The sequence below is a fragment of the Hypanus sabinus genome, chromosome 10, assembly GCF_030144855.1.
Source record: "Hypanus sabinus isolate sHypSab1 chromosome 10, sHypSab1.hap1, whole genome shotgun sequence".
In the NCBI taxonomy this organism is placed as follows: domain Eukaryota; kingdom Metazoa; phylum Chordata; class Chondrichthyes; order Myliobatiformes; family Dasyatidae; genus Hypanus; species Hypanus sabinus.
In genome coordinates, this window is record NC_082715.1 from 49,523,828 (window position 1) to 49,550,672 (window position 26,845).

The window sequence follows — 26,845 nt, forward strand, 5'->3', positions numbered from 1 at the left end:
CAGATATTACTTTAACAGCTGGTAAAGCTTTCTGAACCAACTACTGTGTATTGATTGAAATAGATTAAGTAGCTTTTTCAAATCAACATGAAGAAAAGATAGTCTGTGTTCATAGTTCGGTAATTCCAGAAACATCCCCTGACATTTGAAAAGAAGGTTATGTTTGTTTAAGTACAGTAATGGAAAATAAAAACCATAGCATAATTTGTTGGAATAAAACTGACATGTGAATGATTCATCAAAAGATTTAAGTCTTTGAACAAAATGTACAAGCATTGAATGTAAAGATCCAATATGTTCATAACAGCAAAATGTGTAAATTCACTAAGTACATAATTTATTAACATTTAAATTCAGAAGAAAATAATTTAATTTTTATGAGTACCTTTGTTCTAGGTTGACAAGAAAAGCTTTAAGTACAGCAGCTCTGTTTCAAACTTTTATTCATTATCCTAAATAACACTTTTCTTGTACAAAACTCTGTCCTACTCAGTATTGATAAGGTATTCTGATTTGTAATCCAGAAACATGCAAACTTAAGCTCAGGGCAAGGGCTCAGCAGAAAATATAATTAATGCATGGCTCAGGATATGAGCAGATAAACAACTTGAGTCCCACTTTGTAATTTGAAGTAATGAAGATTACCTGGAAATTGCAGTCATGTTCGAAACCGCTATCATTATGAATAATTCCAATATAATTCCAATGAGCAGGAATGCAAGTAGCTGTAGAAAGCAGTGGAGTCAGCTCTATACATCATTGGCTCTCAGCAAGACAACATCTATCATCAAAGATCCCCACTGCCATGCCACCTTCTCTCAGTTACCAACTGGCAGGAGTATAGAAGCCTTAAGTCCCACACTACCAGGTTCAAGAACAGCTTCAACTCCTCAGGTCTCGAATTGATCTGCACAATCCTAATATCTCCTTCGTATGACAATACTATGACCACTTTGGACTGCAATGGACTTTGCTTTTTTTTTTGTTCTAAGTCATGTTCTTCTTCTGTAATTTATGCTTGTATTTGGAGTGCCGCAGGGATCTGTCCTGGGACCCCTGCTATTTGTGATCTTTATAAATGACCTGGATGTAGAGGCGGAAGAATGGGTAAGCTTGCGGATGACACGAAGATTGGAGGAGTTGTGGATGGAGCTGTAGGTTGTCGAAGGTTACAAGAGAAAATAGACAAGGCTGCAGAGTTGGGCAGAAAAATTGCAGATGGGGTTCAATCTGGACAAGTGTGAGGTGATGCATTTTGGAAGGACAAACCAGAAGACTGGGTACAGGATTAATGATCAGTTACTTAAGAGTGTGGATGAACAAAGGGACCTTGGGGTTCAAATTCATACATCCCTCAAGGTTGCTGCACAGGTTGATAGGGTAGTTAAGAAGGCCTATGGGATGCTCAGTTTCAATATCAGGGGGATTTTGTTCAAGAGTAGAGAGGTCATGTTGCAACTCTACAAATCTCTGGTGAGACCACACTTAGAGTATTGTGTTCAGTGCTGGTCATTTCATTATAGGAAGGATATGGAAGCTATGGAGAGGGTGCAGAGGAGATTTACCAGGATGTTGCTTGGTTTGGAGAACAAGTCATATGAAGCAAGGTTAGCAGAGCTGGAACTTTTCCCTTTGGAGTGTAGAAGAATGAGAGGGGACTTGATAGAGGTCTACAAGATTATGAGAGGCATAGATAGGGTGGATAGTCAGGAACTGTTTCCCAGGGCACCAATAGCAAACACCAGAGGGCATATGTACAAAATTAAGGGAGGGAAGTTTAGGGGAGACATCAAGGGTAAGTTTTTTACACAGAGGGTTGTGAATGCCTGAAATGACTTGCCTGGGATCGTGGTGGAGGCTAAAACATTAGGGGTATTTAAGAACCTCTTGGACAGGCACATGGATGAAAGAAAAATGGAGGGTTATGGGGTAGTGTGGGTTTAGTACTTTTTTTTAAAGGATTATATGGGTCAGCACAACATGGAAGGCTGAAGGGCCTGTACTGTGCTGTAGTGTTTTATGGTTCTATGGTTTATTGTGAATATTGAATAATGACATTATGTGTCTATGATGCTGCTGTAAGAAAAGTTTTTATTGTGCATATGACAATAAATTCAACTTTTGAGGTTCACCTGCCTGTATTTAGTTACAACAATCCAATCATTTTATAGAGTCGTGGTTCTAGAGTAAGTAATTTCATAAAGCAGAAGAATCTCTACCATGTGAAGCAGAATGCCAAAGCAGCGTGATTAATTGCTGTGCCAATGCAGGGGGCATGTACATAAACTAATGAAACACTCCAAAAATATAGCAAACGTTTTGTAAGGATACAATTGTGCAAGGTATTAGAAAAGTCTGTTTCAGTCAGAGTCCAGTTTTAGGAATGACTACATTTTGCATTGCATTCTAATCCAATAAAATAGCTTTGCTGAAAAAGGACACTTGGAATTCTGTATAAGCAATTTAGCAAATTTCAGATGAGCTTCAGTGGTAGAAGCTGTGGTCAAGTCAGGGCATACTGATTTTAGACCCTACTAAAGAGTTCAGACTAAATTGTTAAAAGTGGAATTTGTAAACTTAAATGGTAAATTGCCTGTCAGTTCAGATAACCATAAAACAATCCTGTTGTACTTCAGGAGGATCCGTGGAGCTCACTCTTTGTCTACATCAACATATATACCATAGCCAACATTGCAACATACATAGGTTTATTGATTTTTTACTGTACCTTACTGGTGCATGCAGAATGTTTGTGTGTGCATATTAGCTGCTGTTTGCTGACGTTACAATAATTGCACTTCAAAGGTAATTCATTGATTGAATTGTCATAGCCATTGGCTGTGAAAGGCATGAACTAAAAAATAATTTCTTTATCTCGATCTTGGCAAATTCATAAGGTGATATAAACTTCTTCACCTATTGTCCAAGGAAGTAATTCATGAACTTCTCACAGCATCACATCTCTTCATATATTCCACATTATTTTCAGATTAATTGGAGAATTCACTAACTATTCAGTATTCCCATGGCTTGACATCTGGTTCACCATCTGAAATTTCCATTGTTCACTTTTGGCTCTGGTGAAAGAAAAGAATGAGGCAAATAGACAAGTTTGGGTACTCAAACTGATGCCTTTTTAAAGGCACCAGTGATTACCTCTGATTCCAGATGATATCAATGAGATCGTTTTATTGTTACCCAAGCACATTTTTATTTCACTAATTATGCAGGGAGCAGGAAATACAGGAGGAATCCAAACCCTGACTTCAATCACACCTTGATTGTGCTCCAGCACGCCATTTCACAAATGAGTGAACCAGATGTAAACCATTAGCATTTCTCAATATCACGTCCAGATTATTGGAGTCTTACTGCATTCCAATCCTTTACCATGACAACGTTAACATAAAAGAATGAGTTTATAGGTTGGACTTGCAAGGTACAGTAACATAAAATTTGCAAGCATCTATTGAGAAGACTTGATTGTTCACATAGGTTTTTACAGTAGCTATGGAAGTTTCACTTTTTAGATATACATAGTATCACTTACAAACATTTCAGTGTAGCTATTTGTCTGCTTAGCAAAATATCACAAGGCAGCATTGACTATAAATAAGCTAACACATTCCAGTCAACATTCTTGTAGAATGACGGAGGGAGATGGCAGCTTTGAGGAAATAACAGGCAGGAGAGACAAAGGAGTGTCAGTGAACCTTGTTTACTTGGATCTGCACAAGGACTTTAACAAGGCACAAGAGGCTGCGAATGCCCAAGGTAATACAATAAAGATACTAGCAAGCAACATACACAAAATGATGACGTAAACACAAAATGATGATGTACAAACAAGCTGGATGAACTTAGCAGGTCGGGCAGCATCCGTTGAAATGAGCAGTCAATGTTTCGGGCTGAGACCCTTCGTCAGGACTCGGCCTGAAACGTTGACTGCTCATTTCAACGGATGCTGCCCAACCTGCTGAGTTCCTCCAACGTGTTTGTACATCTTGACTTGACCACAGCATCTTCAGTGTACTTTGTGTTTACACACAAAATGCTGGAGGAATTCAGCAGGTGAGTCAGCATCTATGGGAAAGAGTATAGTCGACATTTCAGGCCAGGAACCTCATCAGTCCTGATTACTCAGTTGTTTACTTTTTCCAATAGATGCTGCTTGGCCTGCTGAGTTCCTCCAGCATTTTTCATGTGTTGCTTGGATTTCCAACCTCTGCATATTTTCTCTTGTTTGTGAAGATACTAGCATGAATAGCAGATTGGCTAACTGGCGGAAAGCCAAGTTTGGGAATAAAGGGGACCTTTTCTGGTTGGCTGCCGGTGACTAGCGGCATTCCACAGGAACCAGTGTTGAGTCCGCTACCTTTCACATATCTGGTTGAATGAATTGATGGCATTGTGACCAGGTTTGCAGATATACAGAGACAGGTGGAGGGGCAGGAGGTTTTGAGGAAGCAAGGAGTTTGTGTTGGGAAGTGTACACTCATTCACTTTCAGAGAAATAAAGGCATATGCTATTTTCTAATTGGAGATTGAATTCAGATATAAGTGCAAAGGGATCTGGGAGTCCTAGTGCAGGATTTCTCAAAGATTAATTTGCAATTTGAGTCAGTAGTAAGGTAGATAAATGCACTGATAGCACACATTTCTACATAAGGTTCAAATGTTCATTTATTATCAAAGCATGTCTCCCTATACAACTCTGACAGTTGTATTCTCCAGATAGCCACAAAACAAAGAAAGAAAATGAAAATTGTTCAGGGAGAAACATCAAACTCACCACCCGTTCAATAAATAATGACATCCTGATCATCAACCCCCACTCCCCCACACAAAACAGGAACATTGATCCCCCCCCAAAAACCCCTCCTCTGCACAGAAACTAATAGAACGTCAACTCCCAAACACCCTCCCCTCACACAACAAAACAGAAAAAGAACAGGTGATTAAAAACACAAAATATAAAAACCATAAATCTGAAAAAGTCCACAGTTTATAAGTGCAATAGTCCAATCCCTAAATAACCATATAACTATCACAGAAACAGGCCATCTCGGCCCTCCTAGTCTGTGCCGAACTCTTAATCTCACCTAGTCCCACCTACCTGCACTCAGCCCATAACCCTCCACTCCTTTCCTGTCCATATACCTATCCAATTTTACCTTAAATGACACAACTGAACTGGCCTCTACTACTTCTACAGGAAGCTCATTCCACACAGCTATCACTCTCTGAGTAAAGAAATACCCCTCGTGTTTCCCTTAAACTTCTGCCCCCCAACTCTCAAATCATGTCCTCTCGTTTGAATCTCCCCTACTCTCAATGGAAACAGCCTATTCACGTCAACTCTATCTATCCCTCTCAAAAAATTAAATACCTCGATCAAATCCCCCCTCAACCTTCTACGCTCCAATGAATAGAGACCTAACTTGTTCAACCTTTCTCTGTAACTTAAGTGCTGAAACCCAGGTAACATCCTAGTAAATCGTCTTTGCACTCTCTCTAATTTATTGATATCTTTCCTATAATTTGGTGACCAGAACTGCACACAATATTCCAAATTTGGCCTTACCAATGCCTTGTACAATTTTAACATTACATCCCAACTTCTGTACTCAATGGTCTGATTTATAAAGGCCAGCGTTCCAAAAGCCTTCTTCACCACCCTATCTACATGAGACTCCACCTTCAGGGAACTATGCACTGTTATTCCTAGATCTCTCTGTTCCTCTGCATTCCTCAATGCCCTACCATTTACCCTGTATGTTCTATTTGGATTATTCCTGCCAAAACGTAAAACCTCATACTTCTCAGCATTAAACTCCATCTGGCAACGTTCAGCCCATTCTTCTAACCGGCATAAATCTCCCTGCAAGCTTTGAAAACCCACCTCATTATCCACAACACCACCTACCTTAGTATCATAGGCATACTTACTAATCCAATTTACCACCCCATCATCCAGATCATTTATGTATATTACAAACAAACCACAATACCATTGCACAATATCACCGACATTCATCGAAAGACAGGGACACCACTCGAAGCTGAGAGGCCTAACCGCCTGCTTACAGTGAGCCACACAGTGATAGGCCGCTCACAGATTCCTTCTCTGGCAGTCAGTGCTGAGACTCTTGCTCACCTTCTGCATTTGCCTTGATATCTCACTCTTCCTTGATGCTTTAGTCAGTGATTAATGGATGCTTTAATGGTGAAATTGAGTCAGATATTGGCTCGCGCCCCATCTTGAAGTTACTTCACATTGAGGCCGTCCAAGTACCCACTAGGTTCCCAGCATTTTCTCAGAAACAGCAAAGCGTGGATTACTCAAATGCTCTCCAAACTGTAAATTGCAAGCTCTAATGGTCCCAGAAACACATTTAAGGTCTAAAACAGACATAAAAGAAGTAAAAAAATATATTTTCATTTGCTATCTGGAAGATGTCGACCATGGAAGCATTGTACAATGGCGCCAGTTTGACCAGAATGAAAGTAAAGGTATAATTCTGAGGCTTTATAAAGCATTAGTTAGACCACATTTGGATTATTATAACATCTTTAGATGCCAAATCTAAAAGATATGCTGGTATTGGAGAGGCTCCAGAGGAGGTTACAAAAATGATCCTGGGAATGAAAGGGTTAACATAGGAAGAGCATTTGATCTCTCTTGACCTGTAAGACTGAGAGAGGGATTGCATTAAACCTACCGAACATCATAAGGCCTAGATAAGGGACACTGAGGGAATCTCTCCTATAGTGACAGTCTAGAACCAGAGGGCACACACTCATAACAAATCCCCAGGTCCAGATGGTCTGCATCCTAGGGTACTAAAGGAAGTGGCCCTGGAAATTGCAGATGCATTGGTAATCATTTTCCAATGTTCCTTAGATTCAGGATCAGTTCCTGAGGATTGGAGAATGGCTAATGTTATCCCACTTTTTAAGAAAGGAGCGAGGGAGAAAACAGAGAACTATCGACCTGTCAGCCTGACATCGGTGGTGGGGAAGATGCTAGAGTCCATTATTAAGGATGAAATAGTGGCATATCTAGATAGCAGTGATAGGATTGGGCCAAGCCAGCATGGATTTACCAAGGGTAAATCATGCTTGACTAATCTGATGGAGTTTTTCGAGGTTGTAACCAGGAAGTTAAATAGGGGAGATCCAGTGGATGTAGTGTACCTTGATTTTCAGAAGGCATTTGATAAGGTCCCACATAGGAGATTGGTGGGTAAAATCAAAGCTCAGGGCATCGGGGGAGGTGGGGGAAGACATTGACATGGATAGAAAACTGGTTGGCAGATAGAAAGCAAAGGCTATCAGTGAATGGGTGTTTCTCGGAATGGCAGGTGGTGATGAGTGGGGTGCCACAGGGCTCGGTGTTAGGACCACAGCTGTTTACAATTTACGTCAACGATTTGGATGAAGGCATTGAAAATAACATCAGCAAATTTGCTGATGATACTAAGCTGGATGGCAGTGTGACATGTGATGAGGATGTTAGGAGAATTCAGGGTGACTTGGATAGGCTGGGTAAGTGGGCAGATACTTGGCAGATGACGATTAATGTAAATAAGTGTGAGGTTATCCACTTTGGGAGTAAGAACAGGAAGGCAGATTATTATCTGAACAGTGTAGAGTTAGGTAAGGGAGAAATACAAAGAGATCTAGGAGTCCTTGTTCAACAGTCACTGAAGGTGAATGAGCAAGTGCAGCAGGCAGCGAAGAAGGCTAATGGAATGTTGGCCTTTATTACAAAGGGAATTGAGTACAAGAGCAAGGAAATCCTCTTGCATTTGTACAGAGCCCTGGTGAGACCACACCTGGAGTATTGTGTACAGTTTTGTTCTCCAGGGTTAAGGAAGGACATCTGGCTGTAGAGGAAGTGCAGCATAGATTCACGAGGTTAATTCCTGGGATGTCTGGACTGTCTTACGCAGAGAGGTTAGAGAGACTGGGTTTGTACACGCTGGAATTAAGAAGATTGAGAGGGGATCTGATTGAAACATATAAGATTATTAAGGGATTGGACAAGATAGAGGCAGGAAATATATTCCAGATGCTGGGAGAGTCCAGTACCAGAGGGCATGGTTTGAGAATACGGGCTAGGTCATTTAGGACAGAGTTAAGGAAAAACTTCTTCTCCCAGAGAGTTGTGGGGGTCTGGAATGCACTGCCTCGGAAGGTAGTGGAGGCCAATTCTCTGGATGCTTTCAAGAAGGAGCTAGATAGGTATCTTATGGATAAGGGAATCAAGGGATATGGGGACAAGGCAGGAACTGGGTATTGATAGTAGTTGATCAGCCATGATCTCAAAATGGCGGTGCAGGCTCGAAGAGCCGAATGGTCTACTTCTGCACCTATTGTCTAACAGAAGAACGTCATAGAAGGACATCCCTTTAGAACAGAGAAGAGGAGGATTTTTTTTTTAGCCAGAGGGTGGTAAAGCTGTGGAATTCATTGCTGTGGAGGCCCAGTCATTGGGTATACTTGAAGAGGAGGATGACAGGTACTTAATTAGTAAGGATATTAAAGGTTATTGGGAGAAGGCAGGAGAATGAGGATGAAATGGAAAATAAATCAGCTATGGGGCAAATGGTCTAATGTTGCTTTGTCTTAATAATAAACTAAGTAACATTTCAATATGGTAACATTTTTCTTTCATCATTATGATAAGCCACAATAAGAGTAAAAATAATATGCCACCTTGAGCACATTTTTACCATTTTTAAAATTCTTTAATTGTGGATAACAATAATAATGATTAAAGAAACATTTATTGCCTATTTTCAGATGCCTTTGATCCAACCTGAATTGCAGCAATCTTTGTATGAAAATTCTTCAACGATACTTCTAGGTAGGGTGTTCCATTATTTCAGTATGATGGCACTTAACTACATCAGAATAGTGTGTAATCTGAAAGGCAACTCGTAGTTGTCCCCAATCTTGCTAATGTTTTTATTATTATTATAATAAAGTTATCAATTTTGGCAGCACTCTTGAAGGATTCCTATAGTAATTCTCATAGAAGATACATATGAAGGGTATGTCAGTTACAGGTAACTCCCACATTATGAAGGGGATGAGTTTCTAGAAAATGGTTTATATGCAATTTTTCATAATGCGAGGCAGTGCCATCTGCACACATATGCTGAAATGTGAGTTTAAAAAATACACATTTTCATATTAGTTCAGCAAGAGTGAATTTTATTCTGTTGCTCTAATTTTTAGGTAATGATTGGTGAATTCTATAAGGGGAATTTCCATGATCTCAATGGCTATACAGCTTTTTCTTTCAAAGTTATTTCACTTAACTAGACAATTTTCATAGCCCAGGCTTTGAGATTGCTAAATAATTGACACAATCATTATATTACTGTTTGTTAATAATACTTGATTCTTTTCCTGCTATTAAATTTCAATAGTGATCAAAAAAGTCTTTATTAACATAGCTCCTAAACTTGAATACAGAAGGATGGTGCATCATAGATAAAAATCAATGAGCCAAAAGAATGTTGGTCAATTACAAAATTATAAATAAATCTTGCAATGTGGGCATCATATCTTTACAGACTAACAATTCCTTCAGTTAAAGAAATTTTGACAAAACAGAACATCTAAATTCACCTTAATTCACTCAGGTACAAACTACTATCACGGCTTAAATCAAAGTTATGTATAAACAGTGTATAAAATTATTCATGTTAAGTTTTCAATATATTTTAAACACTGTCAGACTAATATACTGAAAAAACAAAATTTATAGATGATTTCTGAAAAGATGTTTATTTGTATTGAAGTAATACAAATATAATCTAATAAATGCAAAATAAAGTAACTTCACTTAAAATGTATTAACCTGAAGAAAAGCTGAAAAAGTTCTGTTATTCTGTTGTTTCAAAAGCCTAAGAACAATCTTCTCATGTAGCTCAAAAATGCTTCAGCAACAGCATATTTTGTCTTTTTATATTGTGACCACTTATTTAAAATGATCCAAGACACTTGTAATTTTTTGGTTTAAGATGGTGGCTGTAAGTATCCCTGCTGTTAGCAAGTACCCATTACATCATTCTTTATGACTGGTGTTTGACATGAGAAATAAACTAACATTGTTCTCCAGAATTTCTAACTGTTCACGACACGATGGTGATAATAAACCTGATTCTGATTTTGGTCAAGGTTGACAGGGGAGCAAAAGAAAGTAAATGCAAATTTAAGGTGACTTCTCAGATCACCCTGGACTATTCAATACTTGGATTTCTTTGGAGTAATCCAATTATTGAATGCCATTATCAATAGCAACAGAGCATTAAACAATAAACAGAAGATAGTTCCCACCATCTTGCTGGACAAAATGACATTCTCTCTATTCCACTTAAAACTAACATCACTATCAAAAGTGCATGTTCAACTGACTGATTTTAAACTGCTTGTGAGATCACTGAAGTACTTAACTCAAAAGTAGATGAAAAACTTTGGTACAAATTCTGCTGTTTATTACTTATAAAATCTACTGCACTGGTGTAACATTTCCACATTAAATTACACAGGAAAGGTAGAATAACTTCAAAAGCTTTAGACTGGGTAATGTTCTGGATTATTTTCTAACAAAAATGAGAGGATCCATAGAATCTACCTATCCAAATATCCACAGCAATATTAAGACAATTATAAATGATAAGAAATACATCTATGCTAACTCAGAAGTTGAGGCCTCACTGTGCTACAAAATAACCTGAAGTCTTATATGAATAATATAAATAATGTTTGATTGAAAGAAACTAAATATGCCATATTTTTTCAGTAATTTAATATATTGGCTCATTAGAATGCCAAGAAAAGCATTTGATCTAATAAAAATAAAAACTTCTATAAAACCATACGTTTCTCGTTTCATCTGACAAATAAAACCTAGCTGCTACAATCACAGCCACTTTACTTCAGATTATTATACACAAATCAAAGAAAATGAAATTGAGATTATGTTCTTTACTCCTGTTAAATATAACTGCTCACAAACAGAATATTTGTTTCATACACCATAACCAGAATTAGACAAATTAGGAATTCAATCATTGTAGCCCAATTGTGGTTTTTGGATGATTGGGCCCAATGCTGCCTGATCGAGCAACCCAATTATTAGCAAACCAATGATTCCAAACCAATTATCTAGTTACTACAAAAAGTATCAGCAACTTTGATTGGAAATACTACAGGTGAACTGCAATTTTTCAGCTTCAGCATTTGACAGGTACATAATCTGTCTATTCAATAAATGGACATGAAATTGTGGGCTGTGAATAATCTTCAAATTTTCTTTTTTGAGAAATAATGTCTAGAATTATGCAGGTGGATGAAATGCCCAGCCATTTTTTAAATAATGCAATAGTAGTTTAGAAAAATCAGTGTTGGCAACAGATAAACACTGCATTCCATTAAGTTGTTGCTTCTGTAAAATCTAAGGAATTCATTTAAGAAATTTAATGACAGTAACAAGACATAACCTGATTAAGCATTCAAGCAAGTTTGAATAAATTAATCTAAACAACAAAAATACAATGCTATTTTCAAAGATGAAAAGGGAAATTTCCTTTTGCTGAACAGGATATTTTCTGCAATTAACACATACAAAATGCTGGAGGAACTCAGCAGGCTATGCAAAATTTCCAGCATCTGCAGATTTTCTCTTCGTTGTGATTTTCTGCAATTAAGTGAGATTCTAGCTCCTAAAAACCATGTTTATTAAATGCAAAACATTTTAGATCTCTTAAAACATTCTTAAGATAACCAACTCTTTATTTTCACATAGTGAAATACAGAAAACTTAAAGATCCAGAATATACAGCAAAATGTTCATATTTATGCCACTATACCTAGTCTGTTCATTAAAATATGTTACAGTCAGGTTAAAGTAAAAGATGCAAAGGGATGCTTTGATTGAAGTTTTTAGTTTACTGCAAGTAATTGATATAGAGAAACTTCTACAATTGGGGGAAGAAACATAAAATTGGTGTTAAGCACTTCAGTCTGAAGAAGAGCGAGGGAATGTGTTTGATACAAAGGATGATTAAGGTTGGGAATTCCCTCCTTCACAATAAATGCTAGCTCAATTAGCTAAGCATACTTAAAAGGACATGGAGAAATGGTACGCAGATTAATTTAAGAAACCAAAAGGCTAGGATTTATGCATATTGTGCAACAAACTTAAAAAGCTGTGGTGCAGCTGTGCAGTTTTCCTAATGAAGTCCCCAGCAGAATGAAATTTACCTGAAAAACTATATGCTCTTGATTAAAATAGACTCCAATACTTAATTTGTCCACTCATTTATGAATATCACAAATGAGTTAAAATAATAATGTTAATAATTCAATTGGTGCAAGTGAAGATTAAGTTATACTTCTGTGACAGTCCAAATTGATACTGCCGTTTGGAGATGGAGGAGGGGGAAACTCTAGAGGTTCTATTGTTTGCTTCCCTTCACGAATCATGATTTCCTGTTGGGGTTTGAATGTTAATGGAGCAAATCCATCACTATCTGCAGTGAGAACAATCCAATTAGAACCTACAAGTAAAAATAAGAAGGTTACTACTTGATATTCAAAACACAACTAAAATTAAGTTACAAAACATACATGCTCTACGTAACCAGAATTTAAAATTAATGCCAAATACAAATATTCTTTATCTTAATGAATATTAATTAGTTTTATTCAAACTTTTCAGAAACTTCAAACTAGTTTTTTTAAACTAAAAGTCTAATGCATACTTTGTATACTCAAAATTCAACAGAACCAACGATATTGTTCTAACACTTTCAATTTCACAATGAATTCAAGGAATTTCTATCAAATCAGTCATCTCTAGGAAGTAATGATATCTTCAAACTTTCCAGCAATAATCATCTCAGAACATTGTGTTACATCATAACTGCAGCTGTTAAACCACTGAGAAGCTTACCAATATAGCAAAATCTGAACAAGTTTCAATCCTGATTTATTGCTAATGTAGTCAAATGTTGCTGGCCTTAATGAATCCATGACTTTATCATTTAGGAACTGATACTACAGGTTATTAGTAATATCAGAATATAATATTATTTACTTACTTTCATTTTTAAAAATTAAAATCAGTCTATATTTTCAAGCAAACTTTTATAAAGTTACCAGTCCATCAATTAAAGAATTTGTACTAAAATTGTAATTTCTTCAAAGGTGCATGTATTAATGGAGTAAACTTTAATCTAGTACTTGTTACATTCCCATATTTACATTAATTAGCCTAACACTGTGCCATACCTAAATCCTGATTTGGAGAGCAGTGGGAATATTGTAATCATCACAGAAATTTAAAAAAATTAAATACTTCATCACACCTCAAAACCTACTCACTTTGCTAATTACATTTAACTGTAACATCAAGAGTAACTAGATGAAAATTAAACACATAACCATAGCAATCCATATAGGAATAATTCAGCTAGGGTTATTAGGATAAAGAAATAGGGCAACTGATTATCAACCCTCAAATATTAAACCATTAATGTCTATTCTTTTTCCACCTATGCCAAGGATCACATCTATAGAAAGCGCACATCTATAAAAAAATTTTGTAAATGTATCAGCAAAGCTAAAGAGAACAAAGTAACATTGCCTAGGGTTCACTGTAATATTTAAAGCATGTGTAAATCAAATATGAATATCCTGACTGTAATTGATGGATAAATAACTTTCTAAATTTTGCTGAAAATATAGATTTTAGTTTAAAAAGATGCAAGTAAATAACATATTATAATATTACTAATAAGCTATTACATTAACAATAAATCAGGAATGACGCTTGTTCATATTTCAATATATTGGTAATCTTCTCTATGATCAATATAGGTATTTCCAAGTACAACAGTGGGATGAAAAAATACCAAATATTTGATATGTTAGAACAAGTAAAAAATATTGCAGAGAGGGTAAAAGAGAATGGCAGTGTCTGCCATTGACATCTGGCCAAAGGCTAGGGAAAAGGAGTATGTGGAATGTGAACCATCACTAATTATAGCATCGCTTTTGATAGCCCAGTTAAGATCAGCTAAATCATCACAAAGTGCTGGTGAATCTTGGACCTTCCCAGACTGTATAAACAGCAGCTAAGATGCCACTTCAACAAATACTTCTCTGCTCACTAAGTCTACTTTAGTAAGTATTTTTATTCTGATGGAAACAATTAAACTCTGACTATTCATTGCCTTCGATGAATATTCTGCAGTAAGGCTATTTATTAGAGATTAAATAATTTGTTTTGGTTGTGGAAATAAAATTGATTAGGTACAATCTCCTGAGCTGCAGAATGTCAAGTTTAAGGTGAATGTGAGGAAAGGCAAAGGAGAACTAACTTCAATCATATTCCACAGCAATCTCTGATAACCGACCACTGCCCAATAAATATGATTTTTATTGATTCATTCTGCTTACTAAAGTGGATCTGCCAAGTAAAGTGGAATTTATCAAAAATGACAATTCTTAAGAAATACCCTCAGCAAAGTCATTTCTGTTTTACCTTCAAGGTTACAAAAACCATCAAACTACAATTAGGGAGATTGTTTCTTGCAGCTGTATGTCAAAGCATCTCTGAATTGCTTGGATATGACAAAGATCAAACTACTAGGACATATGAATCAAGCAAAACTTTTTTTCCCAATAAGTTACATTTTGAGAGGGATTTAAAATACATAGTCATAAAATGCACAATTTGAAGGGTGGGCATGGAATGGTAAGGCAACAAGAAAAACAAGAAAATGAATTTAAGAAAGGAGTTAAAATGTCTTGTACAGAAATAAGTAACACTTAAGGAGCCCTTCTAAGAATTCTCAAACTCTGAAAAGATAGGAAACAAAATACTGGATCTTGAAGCAAAAAGGCAAATAAAGGTAGATAGGGAAAATACAGTTGGTGCTGGATCCGAAGAGGTGGAATTTTGAGAATGCCTATGACATAACTTTTTAGAACAGCTTGTAGTTGAGCCCACTAGGGGAGCAGATATTCTGGATTGGGTATTCTGAAAGAAAACTTTAGATAAAATAAGCCTTAGGGGCAAGTGATCATATGATCAAGTTCACCCTGAAATTTGAGAAGGAGAAGCTAAATTCAGATGTATCAGTACTACAGTGGAGAAAAAGGAATTATACAGGCATGAGAGAGGAGTTGGCCAAAATTGACTGGAAAAGAACACTGGCAGGGATGACGGCAGAGCAGCAACAGCTGAAATTTCAGAAAGCAATTCAGAAGGCATAGGATATTTACATCCCCAAAAGGAAGAAGTACTCTAAAAGCAAGATAACACAACCATGGTTAACAAGAGAAGTCAAAGCTAACATAAAAGCCAAAGAGAGGGCATATAATAGAGCAAAAATTAGTGGGAAGTTAGAGGATTGGGAAGCTTTTAAATACCAACAGAAAGTAACTAAAATAGTCATAAAGTTAAAGATGGAATACAAAAGTAAACTAGCCAATAATATTAAGGAGGATACCAAAAGTTTGTTCAGATACATAAAGTGTAAAAGAGAGGTAAGAGTGGATTTCGGACCACTGGAAAACCTTGATAGGGAGGTAGTAATGGGGGACAAGGAAATGGCAGGAAAACTGAATGAGTATTTTGCATCATTCTTCACTGTGGAAGATACTAGCAGTATGGTGGAAGTTCTAGGTGTCAGGGGTCAGAAGTGTGTGAAGTTGCCATTTCTAGGGAGAAAGCTCTTGGGAAACTGAAAGGTCTGAAGGTAGATAAATCAGATGATGTACACTCCAGGGTTCTGAAAGAGGTGACTGAAATGGTTCTGGAAGATTGGAAAATAGCAAATGTCGCTCCACTCTTCAAGAACTGAGAGAAACAGAAGAAAGGAAATTATAGATTAGTTAGTCTGACTTCAGCTGTTGAGAAGATGGTGGAATTAATTGTTAAGGATGTGGTTTCAGGGTACTTGGAGGCACGTGATAAAATAGGCTGTAGTCAGCATGGTTTCCTCAAGGGAAGATATTGCCTAATAAATCTTTTGGAATTCTTTGAAGAAATAACAAGTAGGTCAGACAAAGGAGAATTGGCTGATGTCGTGTACTTGCATTTTCAGAAGGCCTTTGATAAGATGCCACACATGAGGCTGCTTAACAAATTAAGAGCCTATGGTATTACAGGAAAGATTTTAGCATGGATAAAAGTAGAGGCTGATTGGCAGGAGGCAAAAAGTGGGAATAAAGGGAGCCTTTTCTGGTTGGCTGCTGGTGATTAGTGGTACTTACAGGGGTCCGTGTTGGGACCAATTATTTTTATGTTATATGTTAATGACTTGGATGATGGAATTGATGGCATTGTTGCGAAATTTACAGAATATACAAAGATAGGTGGAGTGGCAGGTAGTTTGAATAAGTAGAGAGACTACAGAAGGTCTTAGACAGATTAGGAGAATGGGCAAAGAAGTAGCAGATGGAATACGGTTTGGTATAAGAAAGAAAGAGTAGATTAAATGTAGAGAAAATTCAAAAATCTGAGGTGTAAGAGACTTGGATGTCCTTGTACAGGATTCCCTAAAGATTAATTAGCAGATTAAGTCAGTGGTGAGGAAGGCAAATGCAATGTTAGCATTCATTTAAATAGAACTATAATATAAAAGTAAGTACTTTTTTGAGGCTTTATAATGCACTGGTGAGGCCTCACATAGAGTATTATGATTAGTTCCAGGCCCCTTATCACAGAAAGGATGTGCTGACACTGGAAAGGGCTCAAAGGAGGTTCACGAAAATGGTTTATCAAAGGAAGAGTGTTTGATGGCTCTGGGTCTGTATTCACTGACATTCAGAAGAATGAAGAGCAACCTAATTGAAACCTATAGAATGGTGGAAGGCCTTGATAGAGTGGATGTAGAGACGAGCTTTCCTATGGTGGGAGAGTCTAGGACCAGAGGACACTGCCTCAGAATAGAGAGGTGTCCTTTTAAGTACAGAGATGAGGAGGAATTTCTTTAACCAAAGAGAGGTGAATCTGCGGAATTTGTTGCCACAGGAAGCTGTGGAGGCCAAATCTTTACAAATATTTAAGGCAGAGGTTGATAGATTCTTTTCAAGGCATAAAGTGGAATGAGAAGAAGACAGGAGAATGGGGCTGAGAGGATCAGCCAGGATGAAATGGCAGAGCAGACTCAATGGGCCAAGTGGCCTAATTCTGCTCCTAAATTTTATGGTTTTATAAGAATTACACTTCATGATTTGTCCAAAAGATAGTAGCAAATACAACATTCAAAGATATGTTTAGTTAAAAAAATGGAAACAATACGATGTTATTTAAGACACAAATGGTGATAAAAAATTATGACAATTATTTGTTAAAAGAAAAACAGTGAAGGTTACTCTGCCCAAATTGAACTAGTTGACTGAGTCATAACTTTTTAAATTAAGTGATCAGACAGCCTCGTATATTTTACTCTATCTAACAATGGGAGACTATTAACTAGAACTGTTCAAAATTATCAAGGGTGTACTTGGAAGTATATCCTGATGTTGTGAATATCCATAACAATTTTTATATTTGCATGTAATTAATAAGAACAGAAGAAGCAATTGCAGACTAGATCATGCAAATGCCATTGAAATTTCTTGCAATAGAAGTAATGGAATTTCATGCAATCAGTGGTCATAATACGATCAAATTTTAAATTGGCAATTGCTACCATCCACGAGTGATTTAGAAATATTTCACTGCAAGAAAACAAACCACAACAAGATGAGGAGAAATTGCTGAGAGAAGGATCAGTGATGAGAAATGTAGCAGAACTGAAGTGTTTAATATAATTTGCAGTATAAATGAATATGAAGGAACAAACTGAACTAAGGAAGAAAGCAAAAGGACAAAAATTTTGGCAGAATTGACATAAGGCATTATTTTAGTGTCAGCTTTTTTCTTTGCAAAAGCGAAATATTACATGTTGGAAATGTGGAAAAACAACAGAAAATGTTAGAAATAATCCGCAGATCAGAGAGTGCCTTCAGAGACAGTTTCAGACCAATAGTCCACTGTGTATTTATCAACATTTGGATAAAGAATAAATGTCACTCTTTTATATTAGCTTCCCATCTTGGATAACTTCTCCAGTACCCAATCATTTTTTAAAATAATTGCAGTCAGTACCCTGTGACAACTGGAGTAAGTCCGTAAAGGAAAATATAATCATAAAGTATAAAAATGTTTACAAGCTCCGATGTTCCCTCAAAACCATCTGATTTGATTGTACATATAAAATGGAACAGCTGAATTCAGTTCAAAAAGAAAGAAAAGTACAGCTGAAGGAGAGGGTACCATCCTCAAAGTTGGGCAACTACTAGTTAGTATGGTATTTATATTAATACTTTGATGTTTTTATAAGGCATTGGCCAGATGACATTTGCAGTATTGTGAGTAATTTTGGTCCCCTTATCTAAGAAAAGATGTGCTGGCAGTGGTGAGTTTCCAAAGTGGGTCATGAGAATGATTCAGGGAATGAAAATGTTAACAATGAGGAGCTTTTGATGGCCCGAGGCCTGCTCTCATTGGTGTTTCAGAAGATTGAAAGGGATCTCACTAAAAGCTACTGAATATTGAAAACCCTACATAGACTGGATATGCAGAGGATATTTCTGATAGTGCGAGTCTAGGACCAGAGGGCCTACTCTCAGAAAGGAAGGATGTCCATTTGGAACAGAGATGAAGAGGAATTTGTTTAGCCACAGCTGTGGAGGCTATGTCATTTGGTATACTTCAGTGGTTCCAAAGCGGGCAAAGGAAGTTTCTAAGAGGACAATAAAGATAAAAGGGGCAGTGGGGGGAGCACTCAGTGGCAAGGTGGGCAACTGAGAGATTACAGGCTTAATTTAAGAAATGAATTACATATTACAAGCATCTGAAGTCATAACTTTCACCTTTATTGATTGCAGTACTTGAAGTTGGACTTAACAATAGGTGATTATGGTCATTAATCCATAATGAACATGGCAGCAGCAGCCAAACGAAAAATTATTGTAGATAGTATAGTGTGGAGTATCTGAAACATGGATTTATACCAGCACCAAGCAACCAACAGCAGCTAATGTGTTTATTGCGTGAAAAGATTTCTTCAAATGAGGCAATGAAACTGTCCAGACTCCTTCAACATTTGAAGAAAACACACTCTGATAAAACAAACAAAAACTTGGCTTATTTTCATTCATTTTGTGAAAACTTTCAGAAACAGAAAACATTTCAAAACATGCTTGTAGCACTTCACAATAAAACAGAGATGCTTCATGCAGCATTTCATTACTGATTGCCAAATCTGGAAAGCTCAATACTGTTGGAGTACTATAGAGCACCAAATTTCTTGGTGTTCACCTGACGGAGAATCTCACCTGGTCCCTCAACACCAGCTCCATAGCCAAGAAAGCCCAGCAGCATCTCAACTTTCTGTGAAGGCTGAGAAAAGTCCATCTCCCACCCCCCCATCCTCACCACATTCCACAGAGGATGTATCGAGAGCATCCTGAGCGGCTGCATCACTGCCTGGTTTGAGAACTGCGCTATCTCAGATCGCAAGACTCTGCAGTGGATAGTGAGGTCAGCCAAGAAGATCATCGGGGTCTCTCCTCCCGCCATTACAGACATTTACATCCGCAAAGCTGACAGCATTGTGAGGGACACCACACACCCCTCATACAAACTCTTCTCCCTTCTGGCAAAAGGTACTGAAGCATTCGGGCTCTCACGACTGGACTGTGCCACAGTTTCTTCCCCTAAGCCATCAGATTCCTCAATACCTAGAGTCTAGACTGACATCTACATCATTTATTATTATATTGAAATTTGTCCTTTACTGTGCCTATTGTCTTGTTTATTAATTATTTATTTATTAAATAATCATTGTACTTCCCTGCACTGTTTTGTGCACTTTATGTAGTCCTGTGTAGGTCTGTAGTCTGGTGTAGTTTTGTGTTGTTTCATGTAGCACCATGGTCCTGGAGGAACGTTGTTTCTTTTTTATTGTGTACTGCACTAGCAGTTTATGGTCAAAATGACAATAAAAATCGACTTGACTTGACGTGATTAAATAAAGAAATAATTTTATTTTTAGCTTTAAATAATAATTTGAATATTTTGCAATTATTTGTCACTGTTTTGAATGTGCAGTTGCTATTTTCATTTTTTATAGTTTTATGTAATGGCCAGAAAGGGAGGGGGGCACTGGGCATGTGTTCCAGGAGCCAAGGAGGTGGAAGCCACTGGTATATTTTCAGCAGAGGCTGATAGGTTCTTCATTAGTCAAAGCTTACGGGGAGAAGGCAGGGGGAAAATAAATCAGCCATGATCAGACTCAATGGACCAAATGGCCTAATTATGCTCCTATGTCTTAAGGCTTATTGATAATTTTTACTGTACACTCCTAGTTCCCATAACTTGTCTTTAATTTGTGTTTGTATGCGCAGTCCTGCCTAATAAAAATTTAGAATAAATATTGTTCATGAGGAAAATGAAAACAATCCCTTTATTTGAAATATCACGTACATCTAAAATGTATTGTGTTACTGCTTGGTACAACAACTAACAATGAAACACCAAAAAGTGGAAAGTAGGAGATTCGTAGCCAAGTCGAGAAAGCAGCTGAAGGATGCACAGAAAATGCTGTAAAAGTTCAGCTGTTCAAGCATAATCTCTGGATGTTTCAGGTCAAAGACCTTTATCGGAACTAAGAAAGAGAGAAAACAAGTAACAAAGAAGATAGAAGTAGGCAATGTGTGGTACAATGAGGATGTGTGGAATTGGGTGAAATGATGTAGGCAATGAATTTAATATTGATACCTGCAGACTGCAATGGGCCCTGACAAAAATAGTACTGTTGCTCTAGTTTTACATCGGCTCTTGCTGAACAAAGCACTATCCAGACAAGCTCAGAACCCTGAATGTACTTGATTTCACTTCCTTCTGTCCTGCCTCATGTAAGAATTCTATTCCATTCTATCATTTCTTTCTGCATCCTGAACCATGACTTCCCCTCTGCCATTCTGTATGCAGTCCTTGTCTGCATTTTATCTATTTCTTGCACTTCTGCTCTCATCCCTTCTTCTCCTGGTTCTCACCTTCTCACCTACTCTGTACTGAGGCAGCTTTGAATTTCTTGACTACAACTAGATACAACTATTCAAATATTTGAATACACTCCAAGCTGGTTTCCCATTTTCCACAATGCATAAATTTAAATAAAAATATCCGCTTCCCAACACCTATCTATGTTCAGTAGCCCAAGAAAAAAAACTACCAGTATCTAAAATGGAGGGAAAGGGAGGGAGAGAAAAAGAGTATGCATGAGAGATGGATAGTTGTTGCAATAATGGCAGCTAATTGCATGGTTTCTAGATGAGAGAGAAGGCTAAAAAATCCTTCTGGGGTAGGAAGGACTGTGGCCTCAACACAAGTGATACCTGTGAGCAGGGTTAATATGTGAGTAAGATTATCAAATGAGGCATGCGTGGATTGAAAAGTATCCTCTGCCTCATTATCCATTAAGCCATAGGCCCTCTCCGCCATATCAAATGAAGCCTGCAGATAAATATACCTATGTTGTATAATGTTCCAAAAGCACTGACACACATTAATATACAATTAAACATTTTAATAACTAAAAGGAAATGAGACTTTTTTACAAAATTATATATCTATCATAAAAGTGCACGCACACACACACACCTTGAATAGAATAATATTGAGCACCACATCATCTCATGAGTATAAGATACAGTGCTCATTAACCACTTCTCAGCTGTTGAGGAATTGGTCAGAAGTTCCTCTGGGGCAACAGCTCTTGACTTAGGAGTTGGGTGGAGTGGTATCTTGACACCAGCATGAGGGGAAAAAGGCACAGGGCTGTGATTCACCTACTGATGTGTTCTTTGTAAAGTCTCACATATAGATAATACCTGTAAGCATTTCAACTCTTTTGAATGCAATTCAGTACTTTGTGGGTTTGTGGATACCGCACCAGTAGATAACCTCACCTGCATCGATCCAGCTAAACTGTAAATATATATTGAAATACAGGTCCTTCTGGCTCTTTGGGCCACATCACTCAACCCTAGGCTAATCACAGCACAATTCACAATGGTCAATTAACCTACCAACCGGTATGTCTTTGGACTGTAGGAGGAAACTGGAGACCCAGAGAAAACCAACACATTTCACAGGGAGGACATACAAACTCCTGATGCACAGTGCTGCAAGTGAACTCTGATCTGAGCTCTAATCGTGTTGTGCTGCTACACTACCGTGGTGCCCCAAGTTCATAACAGGTCCATACACTGTAGCAGAAATTAAAAAAATATACTGTGTTCCGCTGCCGGGGGTGGGGGAGGGGCTTTAAGAAATGAGATGAAAATCACTGAATGAGTTAGTGGTTCTGAGAAAAGCAAAACGAGAAAACAAAAGCACAAATTATTTACAGTAACAGAAAGAAGGATCAAAGGAAAAGGTATTAACAAGCTGTCTTGTTGTAAGCAAGGGACCAGATCAGAAATTAATGTTTGCCTACCTCAAGCTGAGGTACTGACTGTAATAATTAATTGTGAGAACTGGCGGTCATTAAAATTGAGATAATGGTGCTCCCTTGGAGAACCTGAATGATATTTAATGGATTTGCTTCAAATTATGTTTACCCAGTCATTAAAAAGTACCAGTGTTTTATTTCTATATGGAGCTCTTTGAACATCTGATCGTCATAATAGAATACTGATAATCCAAATGCTGAAAAGGTATTATTAGTAAATAAATAAGATCAACCATCTGTCCTACTAGCTGAATTTATAACACTGAGTATTAACGTCATGGCTTAAGACATAATCGGGTTTCAATGATAAGCCTTAACACAGTAAGCTCCTTTGATAGTAGACAAATTTTTTGGCTTCTGTTCGAGTACCATTTATTGTATGACCATTGTGCTGTTATATTGAACATTTAATGAACAGATATCTGTATTAACCACCTTTTACAAATATATTTTAAGTTTATTTACAGTAACTTAATAATAAAATCCATCTTTAGATTCCGATCTTAATATTTTAATTTCAAAATTTGTCTTCCTCTTACATTTTAACCATATTTAGAAATATAGAAAACCTACAGCACAATACAGGCTCTTAGGCCCACAAAGCTGTGCTGAACATGTCCTTACCATAGAAATTACCCATATGGTTACCCATAGTGCTCTATTTTTCTAAGCTCCATGTACCTATCCAGGAGTCTCTTAAAAGGCCCTATCGTATTTGATTCTCTCTCATTACAAACAGAACTAATGTTCAACTACACTACACAAGCACAAATTCACTGATGATTCACTGGCAAATCAGCTTTTAAACAAAATCATTATGATTGAGGTAAATAGAGATTTTCAATATAAAATAGGGAAAAGCTCTGAACGTGACTCATGATCTGTGGCTTTCCAGATGGACACTTTGCAAACTCAAAACTATATAACAATAAATAACTTGAACAAAGCAGCTAAAGTGTGTTTGTTATTTGATAGTATTTTTCAACTGTTAGGTGCCACGGTAGCTCAATGGTTAGCGCAACACTATTACAGTTCAAGATTTCAGAGTTCAACTTGGATGTCATTCGCAGGGAGCCTGTTCATCCTCCCTGTGGAATGCATGGGTTTGCTCCGGGAGCTCCAGTTTCCTCCCACAGTCCAATTGGTTAGTAGGTTAACTGGTCATTGTAAATTATCCTGCGATTAGCTTGGGGTTGAATCAAGGATTGCCGGATGACACAGCTTGAAGGGCCAGAAGGGCCTATACCATGCTGTATCTCAATAAGTAAACAAACAAACAAATAAAAAGTTCTAAATGATATGAATTTGTTGACATTTGTCTCCTAATCAAGGGCTTACTATTAAGACTATGAACAAAGCAGCTCAGTGACAGACATATTCTAACATGGCTATCATTATTCTTACTTCTCTATCTCAAAATGATGATGCCATGAATATGAAATGACCAAATCACAAACATACTGTAGTTCAAGGTCATAATTCAAAGTCAGGATGGAGTTCATTGGGTAATTTCTCCTGTTTATTACACTTGGACAATAGTCCTTATTTGGTGGGAGTACTTCCCCAAGTCCTGCCCCATATCTAACATATTTGTTGATAAACAAAGGGATGCTGAAAGGGACACTGAGAAAACTTTTCCTTTGTATACCCAACATTTCTGTCTTCCTTATGAATATATACATTTCCAGAGGAAGAAGATGCAGTATTTGGAACTATTACAAATTAATCCAAACTTTTGATTTTTTAATTGCACTTTTGACTTTTCCTTGTTGTCAAGCTGAAATTCCTCAACCCACACTAACAATATTCTGGCAAGAATGCCACTCATTGCCATAATATTTAAATTCTCTTTAAGCCACCTTTTAAACTAAGGTAACAGTTTTCCAAACCTAGCAAATAATGGTATATAGAACAAAAATCAGAGATTTATTTGAAAGATAACTTGGTAGTTACACATAAAAACCTCGGAGCTCAATATCTATGGAGGGAAATGGATGAACAATGTTTCAGGTCGAGACCCTTCATCAGGAAATGATGATCTATTTCCTTCCATAGGCACTGTGTGATCTGTTGAGTTCCTCCAGCTTTATGTGTATTGTTCCAGATTTCCAGTATCTTTTGCTTCATAATGGACCTGGTTAATACTTTTAATCATAATTTTCAGCTTCAGATGATATTTCTGGTAATGTTCCAAAGTCAGGTTCAAAACCCTGCTATCTAGCAATGTTCATAATATCAAAATATTGCAGTCACTACTGAAAATGGCATAATACATTTACTATTGACGGACTAAAACTACCTACCGTAAAACATTTCAACAACAAAAAGGTTAAAGACTTCTTGGACTGTACTTAGACGAAGCTTGCCTTCACAAAGGAGAACAGCTCGTTTTTCATCCACAACTGTATTCTCTTGCAACTTTTTCTTCAAAATATAATAATAATGGAATGTTATTTATTGTAGACATAAATCCTCAATCAAATATTTTAAATGAATTTCATTAACTGTGATTTAATAAATTATTTTATATGACCTCCCAATTTACATGTACAATAAAATCAGTATATTTTTCACAGGGAACAGGATAGGGAAGGAAATATTGTTCTTACAGCTCAGAGTTCTGTTTTAATGGTTTCTTTCTCTAATGACTATAGAAAATTTAGGCAAAATAGCTTTTAGTGATTTCAATACAGTTCCTGTTGGATGCAGATCTGCAAATTCAAATGTTCATAATACCAGCCAAGTTGTAATTTCACTTATCCAGGCTCAGGTGAGAAAGTAAGTAGAAAAATCAGGCAGTAGCTGAAGTCTGTATGGTAGACTGCTTAAGCTGTAAAATAGAGGGACCTTTATTCTCCAACTAATTTTTGTCATGATTAACCACTATGTTGATGATACTAGGTCCCAAAGTGAAAGCATATTTCAATTTATAACATCAACATACAATTTTAATGTATAAAAATACACCAAGAAGGGAAATAAATTAGATGTGTTCAGACAGAAGAAAACAGATTTTAAACTGAAGAAATATGATCTGAAACATTAAGTATTGTAAAGGCACTCCACTTAAACCTTCAACTATAGTCATCCTAGCCGAATGGAAAAAAAACTCTAGGTAATTTTAGTTATTCCCACACCATCAAAACATGTAACAAAAATAAACTGGATGAGTTTTAACCCCGTCTTCCAGTACTTCTTGACAGAGCTAACATTACATAAATAAAGACTGGATTTTTTTAATGGTTTCCTTCATTGTGCAAAAATATTTGGTGAACATTTCCTCTCATATTCTAACAACATCAAGGCCAATCATGTTGGACACCTGAGACAAACAACACAACACACTGACACATGCTTGACGAGCCAATGTAACACGTAGAATTCATTTTTCAACATAAAATATTTCAAAATAAATACCTAATCTTTAGAAATAAACCATAAAGAACTGGTTGTCCTCAGTTTTTAAAGATTCTTGGCATGTTATAAATATTAAACTTTGGAATAATATAATGGTAATGTAGAACTAAAATCCAAACATATGATGGTAGCTCTACAGAATAATGTGCTTAAATAATCTATATGCTACAAGCCACATTAAAAATTAGACATTTTAACTATTAAAAGCTTAATAAGCTTTTCAGGATAAAATTTCAGTATTTACCATGTTTGTCACTACCATGTTGATTAATGTTGAGGCATCATGCAGAATTAGCTTCAACACTGGACTGTGCTACAGCAATGCATTCAGTTTACATTATTTGTTCATAATACATAGAAGTTTGATTTTCCTACTGATGAAACTTATAGATGCTTCTATACAAGTTTTTGTGTCAACATTTTTTTTCCTAAATTGAGGAGTTTCTATCTTTGGATTTATAATTGGGGTTAAATTTGAAACTCTTGTTCTAAACTGCCAGATTTCCACAAGTAGTTTAAAATTCTTCCTGATGCTTTATTTTATAACTGAGTTAAATGATATTAATATTAGAATATTATAAATGTTAGAAATAAAATTGCTTATTAATTTTCTGATATAAATGTGGTGTATTTTGTCAGCATTTTTAATAATTTTGATTATAAAAGATGTAAATATTCAGTATGCCTGATGTCCCACAGTTAAGAAGTTTTCTGCAAATTTCTCGGACTGCTTCCAAAAGCTTACTTGCAAATAAATTTATCAAAATAACTTTCAAAAGCTTTAGCATTAACTTGTATATGGCCTATGTATTTTAGCAAAAACAGCTTGC

At 36.7% G+C, this 26,845-nt stretch overlaps 1 protein-coding gene across 3 annotated transcripts in view; it reads right to left on the bottom strand.

Annotated features, from left to right (window-relative positions):
- The window catches only part of wdcp (WD repeat and coiled coil containing), a 142,157-nt gene that overhangs the window by 18,360 nt on the left and 96,952 nt on the right, over positions 1-26,845 (bottom strand). For 2 of the 3 annotated variants that reach the window (XM_059981822.1, XM_059981823.1), the window contains 2 exons: positions 24,902-25,022; positions 9,216-12,578 (listed from right to left, as the gene is read on the bottom strand). In XM_059981822.1, the coding sequence (XP_059837805.1) occupies positions 12,403-12,578; positions 24,902-25,022 (297 nt within the window). In that variant the 3' untranslated portion in view covers positions 9,216-12,402. Of the gene's footprint in view, positions 1-9,215; positions 12,579-24,901; positions 25,023-26,845 lie in introns of those variants that run through there. The other variant, XM_059981821.1, reaches the window with a different exon arrangement.